Below are 8,517 nucleotides of genomic sequence, written 5' to 3'. Positions count from 1 at the left end.
GTAACTTTATGATTAGATCTAACTTTTCACTGTTATCTTTTGTGTGTTTTGGTGGGAGTGTAGAACAAACTGCACCAAATTTCACAATTGTCGATTTATTAGAAGTCTTTTTTTTTTTTTTAGAAACTTACAACAGAAGTGTTATTGTTTGGCATGGAATGATTGTTGGTGTTTATATAATTAAGTTGTAGTCACAACCTATATGAATATTTGTTAGTTTATAGAGACTTATTAAGGCATGAATTGATTCGATTAAAAAAGTCAATGATTTTAATAAAAATTCTTATTTTTCTTTAAATAATATACTATATAATTTCATATAACCACTTGCATTTGCTAGATAATACTAGAAACCATATACAGATTCTCAAAAAAAAAAAAAAAAAAAAAAAAAAGAATGAAAGAAAAAGGAACCATATACAGTTCTATATATTAACATAATAATAATAAATGTCAATTAATTACTATCATATTTATTAAATTTTATATTTAAAAAAATAATATTATATTAAAATTTCCCCGTACATTACACGATTTTCCGACCAGTAATATTGATTTGATTTGATGTGAAATGGGAGTGTAGAGTTATCCACATGAAGATTGAACATTATTTTATTGTCAGAACATCAGCGTGTACGTGTGATGCCAAGAAGAGCTTTGAGCCAATGGCTTCTTGTTCTTTAATTTTGTATGTTAACCAAAAAAAAGAAAGTACAATGTACATGTACCAAAGAAGTACAAAGTTCAAACAAATAGCCAATAGGTCGTTTTAAATTGTAGGCAGCTTAATTCTCAAAAAAAAAAAAAATTGTAGGTAGCTTACTATTATATAAAAAGAAATATTAGTAATAACTAATTTTTTTTTTTGGATAGGAGTAATAACTAAATTTCAACGTACGATCATTGACACCTTTTTTTTTCCCTAGGATCTAAAGTCTAATTGGTGGTCCCATGCTATTATTTGCTTGAAGAATCCAAAATTAAAGTCATTAACATTGGTAGTGGTTGAGCTATTGGGAGAGTTGTAAAGGAGCTGTTCTTTGATGACTTTCCGCTGATGGGGACTCTTGAAGCCCAAATTCTACTCTCTCAAGTTTCCAATACATGCACTTAATAGCTAATAGTTACTATCTAATAGATTCCAACTGTAACTTAAAAATAATATAGATTAAATTGACTATTATTAAAATGTAGAGATTAAAGTAATAGTAATTTAAAATGTAGAGACTAAAATAATATTTGATCTCATAAAATATTTTCCCGTCTAACTACAAAGAAATTTCTAATTGCTATGTCAAAAGATTCCAATCTTTTAGGTCCAATGTCAAAACAACTCAATGAAAATAATGTGGGATCATGGGTGCATCCTTTTTGCTATACATGAACCTGGCATTTTGTTATCATAATATAAGATGACAAAAAATTTTACAATTGTTCTTTAGAATAAGATGACAAAATTTTTCACAACTTTTCTATTATGGTGACACGACAAAATGTAATTAGAATAAAATTACTCTATCACATTTCTTTTATTGCATTGATCTCACTGTATTATCTCAACAACTATAAAAAATATCATTAAAAAAAATATTTGCGTATTGTATATTTCTAAGTAGAAAACTTTAGCAGAAAAATACTAATATTTTGTACAAGTGTTCTATTGTGGTCCATCTAAACAAATTTTACCATTAATCACCTCGGTTTTTTAAGGTAGTATATATAATATTTCATTCTTTAACAATATTCTTGAAATTTTAAGTTAGTGAGATAACTAAATAAAGCTTAACATAGATTTTCCTTATAAAAGGAAAAAAGGAAAAAGAAAAAGAAAAAGAGAAAGAGAAAGAGAAAGATTGAGATTAATCTCAAATTAAATTTAAATACATAACTAAAAAAAAAAAAAAAACTCTAAGAGTGTGTTTGGATACCGCTTATTTTGATGAAACTGAAAATTTATTGTTGAGAGTATTGTAAATAAAGGTAAAAGTTAGTTGAAATAATACACCACTGCACACCTTTAGTGTGATGGTCACTTCACAAGTATAAGTACTTATGGGGTGTGGGAGATAAGAACCGAAGTTCAAGTTTTCAAGAATGAACATGCAGTGTACACACTTTAAGTTAGAATTGTATACAAGATTTACTATTTTGCTTATTTATTATTATTATTTTTTTATGAAATACTGTTTTTCTTATTGAGTAAACTAAGAACAGCGTGTCGAATATTGTATAGTCATTCTAGAAGAGAGACGGTTGGTCAAATCTCAAATTAAGAGGCGTTTCAAAGCTGTCTTTCGTTTTTCGTTATAAAAAAGAATAAAAAAAAAAACACATGACAGTAGGATTAGTTGCCTTTTCAGTTTTCTTCAAGAAGATATGTACTATACTAACTTAATATTTGAATAAAACAAAGAAATAAAGAATAGTCAAGAAAGAATAACCACAAAAAAAAAAAAAAATCAAAATCAAAATTGTTTGACAAGTAGGATATTTGGCGCTTTTGACCATGATCACCTCTGACCTGTGAAATCTATGAACAGTGGCAGGCTTTTAAATAGTTGTGCTTGCGCTTCAAGCAAAGACAAAGTGCACATATATATATATATATATGTAGAAACTGTTAGATATATATGTACTTGAACAGCTAAATAAAAACAGACGGTCCTCAAGTGCACTAAGGTAGCACTTGTGCATCTCAGACACTGGTCATTTTTAAGGTACCCTTTCTTTTTTTATCTTCCTAGGCAATTTATCTTTCTCAACACCTCATTTCTCGGATGGGTTTTGTACTTTTGTTCATTAAATGCTCTATCATGATATAACTATGATGATTGAATGAAATGCTTATGGTTGTCTTGATTGGAAAGTTCAGAATTACAGAGGTTTTAGATGTTTTTGGTGGGAGCCATGGGGTTGCAGAGATCTGATCCTGCCAAAGCATAACAAAGTTTATTCATTCTACTTTGTTTGTTTCCTTTTTTGGACCCATCATGCTTCATGGGCACCATTTTGAAGTTGGAATTTTTTTGGAAGAATAACATTTTCTTCAGAACCAAAGAATATATGCTACTGTCAAGTTGCAAAAACTGTTATTACAAACTACAGTCTATAATAAACCACCTCTCTCTCTCTCATCTTTTTTATTTGTTTGCACTTCGTGGGGAGTCATTGTAGAAGAAAATTTGATACTATTTTGGTGTGATCAAGGTTGTAAAGATACCGAATTTGCACTGGCTGTGATTTATTTGGCTACATTCTCTAACCGTATGCTGAATGATTAGAAACAATTTTTGCCCCTACTTTTGTTTCTTCTGGTGGAGTAAAAACGAGGGCTTGATTGACATCATTAGCTTCCTGCTGATTTAGTTTCTGTCAGTGTCTGCTTCAACCTGACTTAACCTGGAAATGATAATATCAATAGTCTAAATCAGCTTAGCTTCACTATTTGTAGAGTACTCTAATATTAGTTTAAGATATTAACATCTAAATCTATAGAACATGAACAATGATTTTGCATCTGAAAAGTTCAACATAAAAAAAAAGTACAATATTTCCCTTCCGTTTATTTTTTGTGCTAAACTTTCCCTTTCGTTTCTTAAATGGCCACTTTAGTTGAATTCAAGACAAAGATGCTAGGTCAATTCCCTGTTGTACTATTATCTTTTTAACTTCTCATATATATCATTTTATCGGTTAGTGATGCTAAGTTAGTATTTCTGTAAGTCCTACTAGTTTGAAATTTCCAGTTTGGCTTATAAGTTACTGATTTCAACCATTAATTGTGTGCTTCAGGGGCCATATAGATTCTGTTTATCCTGATTAAAGTAACTAAAAATTGCATTAGGATCTTGGATAAAATGGCAGTGGAGAATGGCTTGGGTAGCCAAACAAATACAGATGCAGCCACCACATCAAAAAGCAATGCAGAAGAAGAGAAAACCTCCAGCATGAATCATGATCAAGAAGACTCAAAGAAGAGCAAAGAGGATGAGAAAACTAACACTGTTCCATTTCGGAAACTGTTCTCATTTGCAGATTCCACTGATATTTTGCTGATGATCCTTGGCACAATTGGTGCCGTTGGGAATGGGATATGTATGCCCCTTATGACCGTGCTATTTGGGGATTTGATCAATTCTTTTGGACAAAACCAGAATAGCCCCAACATAGTTGCTACAGTTTCCAAGGTACAGATATTCTGCATAAGTTGTAATTGATAAGGTCCAACCTTTTGACTGAAAGATGTGATTTAAATTTTAAGACATGATTTAAATACTTTTCAGAGATAAGAATTTGATATATTTCAGCTGCTTATATAATAATCTACAGGAGCTTGAATTGAGTATTAACCTATGTTAAGGGATGTATTAGCAACTCTGTTCTTTCTTTTCTGACGTCTTAAAATTGTTACATGAAGATCTTATAAATTGGTTTCCTCCAAAATTTTAGGTCTGTCTAAAATTTGTCTACTTGGCACTGGGTGCGGCTGTGGCAGCTTTCTTTCGTAAGTACATTGCATACTCCAATCACTTCAAAATTTTATTGCATGTTGTTCTTTTGTTCATCAGTATCAGTTGTTGAATTGAGAAATATGTTTTGTTGTTTGTCAGAGGTGGCTTGTTGGATGGTGACAGGGGAGCGACAGGCCGCACGAATAAGGGGTTTGTATCTGAAGACTATTCTGAGGCAAGATGTTGCATTCTTTGATAAGGAAACAAACACTGGCGAGGTTGTTAGCAGAATGTCTGGTGACACCGTCCTAATACAGGATGCAATGGGTGAGAAGGTACTATAGCCATTGATTTCTTTTTTAAAATTATCTCAGTGAAACCAGTATCAAAGTGTGCATCGAACCCTGTGTTTATAGTAAGTAATTGGTAATAATTTTTCATGGTAGAACCTATCATCAATCTGTATTATGGAATTGGTGTATTCCTGGATATTGTCACAAACATCATTTTTTCGAAATTACAAATGATTATAGAAGTTGCATAATTGNACAGGATGCAATGGGTGAGAAGGTACTAAAGTGCTGTTACAGTTACATCAAAAGCAATGATCCCGTATTTTGCATATCTTTGTGCACAAGATCCAGGGGTTTAAAAATTGTGTTTGTGCAGGTTGGGAAATTTTTGCAACTGACTTCTACATTCATCGGAGGCTTTGTGATAGCATTTATCAAAGGGTGGCTTCTAACCCTTGTCATGTTATCCTCTATTCCTCTTCTTGTGGCATCTGGTGCAGTTATGTCCATCATCATATCCAAGATGGCGTCCCAGGGACAAAGTGCTTATGCAAAAGCTGCAAATGTAGTTGAACAGACGATTGGCTCAATCAGAACAGTATGTCATGTTGTCATAACAAAATATGTGCCTGGGATATTTTGGAGTTTTATCTTGAAATAATGTGTTTGGTTCTGCTTTTAAGTTTTATAAAATCATGACATTGAACTTGATTGTTGTCTAGGTTGCATCATTCACCGGTGAGAAGCAAGCTATAATTAGTTACAAGAAATTTGTTTTAAAAGCTTACAATTCAGGCGTTCAAGAAGGCTTGGCTTCTGGTCTTGGTCTTGGCACGTCTTTGTTGTAATCTTCTGCACTTACGCTTTGGCTGTATGGTTTGGTGCTAAAATGATACTGGAGAAAGGATATAATGGGGGTCAAGTGCTGACTGTGATAACTGCTGTGTTAACCGGTTCCATGTGAGCTGCTTTTATTTTCTTGTTTTACTACTAATAGCTTTCATATGCTAATATGGTTATATTCTCATTGTACCTAATAAAAGGAAATTTCCTCCTGCTTTTGTTTCATAAAAGCAAGCAAAAAATTAAACATTCGGATTGGTATTTGTACATCTTAGTTTCTAAATTATTCATCAGTCTCTCATTTTCTGATTCCATATGGATATTTCAGGTCTCTAGGACAGGCATCTCCCTGCATGAGTGCATTCGCTGCCGGTCAAGCTGCAGCATTTAAGATGTTTGAAACTATAGGGAGGAAGCCAGTTATAGATGCTTATGACACAAAGGGAAGGACGTTAGATGACATTCATGGAGACATAGAGCTAAGGGATGTTTATTTCAGTTACCCAAGCAGACCGGATGAATTAATATTCAATGGATTCTCTCTTTCTATCCCAAGTGGCACAACTACAGCTTTGGTTGGACAAAGTGGAAGTGGGAAGTCAACAGTCATTAGTCTGATAGAGAGATTCTATGACCCTCATGCTGGCGAAGTTCTTATAGATGGAATTAACCTCAAAGAATTTCAGCTCAAATGGATTAGAGGGAAAATTGGTCTTGTCAGCCAGGAACCTGTGTTATTTGCATCCAGCATTAAGGATAATATTGCATATGGAAAGGATGGTGCAACTATTGAAGAGATAAGAGCAGCAGCTGAACTAGCCAATGCTGCTAAATTCATTGACAAATTACCACAGGTTCTGATTTTCAGTCAACTTGATTACACTGTGGGACCTTGTGTTCATATCATTATCAGAAAACTTGTCGATTTACTTCAATATTTTGAATTTCATTTCCAGGGGCTAGATACCATGGTTGGTGAGCACGGAACACAGATGTCTGGTGGACAGAAACAGAGGATTGCCATTGCAAGAGCAATTCTGAAAGACCCACGAATACTACTTCTCGATGAAGCTACAAGTGCACTTGATGCAGAGTCTGAAAGGATAGTGCAAGAGGCATTGGACAGGATTATGGTCAACAGGACAACAGTCATTGTTGCCCATCGTTTGAGCACAGTAAGGAATGCTGATATGATTGCCGTCATTCATAGAGGAAAGATGGTTGAAAAAGGTACCTAATAACTATAGCCATTGATTTCTTTTTTAAAATTTATTCTCATGTGGAACCAGTATCAAAGTGTGCATCGAACCCTGTGTTTATAGTAAGTACTTGGTAATAATTTGTTATCTCGACCAAAACATATCACAATCTCCCAAGTGTAAATTAAAAAAAAAAAAAAAATGAGGACTTATTTTTTTTTTTGAGAAACAGAATGAAAAGGACTTGCTTTCTTATACCATCATGCATTATTTTTTCCTAATCAATTTTGGAATCTTAAACTAGTCTTCGCTACAAGTAATTATTGGATCCCAGACTTCACATACTAATGTGAAAGAAGATGGTTGACTTATACTGAGTAATGTTAACGTCACTTGATCAGGCTCGCACTCAGAACTACTCAAGGATCCTGAGGGAGCATACTCTCAGCTTATACGCTTGCAAGAAGTAAACAAAGAATCAGAACATGCTTTAGATGATCGAAACAATCCGGAAATTACTGTGGAATCATTCAGACACTCAACTCAAAGAAAGTCAATCCAACGATCTATAAGTCGAGGATCATCTGGAGTGGGAAACAGTAGCCGCCACTCATTCTCTGTATCATTTGGCTTACCTACAGGAGTTAATGTACCAGACTTTGCACGGGCAGAAACAGAATCCCCTTCAGTACCTACAGAAGAACTTCCAAATGTTCCACTCAGCCGCGTTGCCTACCTTAACAAGCCTGAGATTCCAGTGCTTATAATTGGAGCTGTAGCTGCAATCCTCAATGGCGTAATATTTCCAATTTTTGGATTACTATTTTCCAGCGTTATCAAGATATTTTTTGAACCTAATGGACTAAAAAAGGATTCAAAATTTTGGGCAATAATATTTATGCTCCTTGGTCTGGCATCATTTCTGATAATTCCAGCCCGATCATACTTTTTTGCTGTGGCTGGGTGTAAATTAATCAGACGTATTAGAGTAATGTGCTTTGAGAAGGTGGTTAACATGGAGGTTAGTTGGTTTGATGATCCTGATAATTCAAGTGGTGCAATTGGTGCAAGGCTCTCAGCAGATGCGGCATCAGTGCGTGCTTTAGTAGGGGATGCACTTGGTCAGATGGTAGAAAATATGGCTTCAGCAGTTGCTGGGTTGGTCATTGCTTTTGTTGCTTGCTGGCAGTTGGCTTTTATTATCCTGGTATTGATTCCTCTAATTGGAGTTAATGGATATATTCAAGTGAAGTTCTTGAAAGGATTTAGTGCAGATGCAAAGGTGTGCTTTAAAATTAATGCCTTTTCTATGTTACTATGTATGATTGCAGCATGCTAAACATTCTTCAAAGACAGACTTGAAAAAAGTAAAATTATATCCAAGAATGATGATGTTGTAGAATTCTTTACAAGTAAATTTTAGTATTTGTGTTAAAAAGAATTTATCAAGATGTAAATTTGAATTTTTTCAGATGATGTATGAGGAAGCAAGCCAGGTTGCTAATGATGCAGTTGGAAGTATAAGAACGGTTGCTTCTTTTTGTGCTGAAGAGAATGTGATGGAATTATACAAAAGAAAATGTGAAGGTCCTATGAAGACAGGGATACGGCAAGGCCTGATTAGTGGAATGGGATTTGGGTTATCTTTCTTCTTATTATTTTCTGTCTACGCAACTAGTTTCTATGCCGGAGCTCGACTTGTTGAGGCTGGCAAAAACAACATTCTCAGAT

General features: G+C 34.0%; 1 protein-coding gene across 1 annotated transcript in view; it reads left to right on the top strand.

The window, feature by feature from the left end:
* Nucleotides 1-2,608: 2,608 nt before the first annotated feature.
* The window catches only part of LOC112005051 (ABC transporter B family member 21), a 7,229-nt gene continuing 1,320 nt past the window's right edge, over nt 2,609-8,517 (top strand). The window contains 11 exon segments of the mRNA XM_065779493.1: nt 2,609-2,717; nt 3,793-4,187; nt 4,450-4,504; nt 4,611-4,786; nt 5,121-5,342; nt 5,467-5,578; nt 5,581-5,704; nt 5,916-6,441; nt 6,544-6,817; nt 7,188-8,068; nt 8,259-8,513. Coding sequence (XP_065635565.1) covers nt 3,858-4,187; nt 4,450-4,504; nt 4,611-4,786; nt 5,121-5,342; nt 5,467-5,578; nt 5,581-5,704; nt 5,916-6,441; nt 6,544-6,817; nt 7,188-8,068; nt 8,259-8,513 — 2,955 coding nt within the window. The 5' untranslated portion in view covers nt 2,609-2,717; nt 3,793-3,857.

Source organism: Quercus suber, unplaced genomic scaffold (genome assembly GCF_002906115.3).
Source record: "Quercus suber isolate HL8 unplaced genomic scaffold, Cork oak 2.0 scaffold_209, whole genome shotgun sequence".
In the NCBI taxonomy this organism is placed as follows: Eukaryota; Viridiplantae; Streptophyta; class Magnoliopsida; order Fagales; family Fagaceae; genus Quercus; species Quercus suber.
The sequence above is the reverse complement of the archived record's forward strand: the minus strand, read 5'-3'. Positions and strand labels throughout refer to the sequence as shown.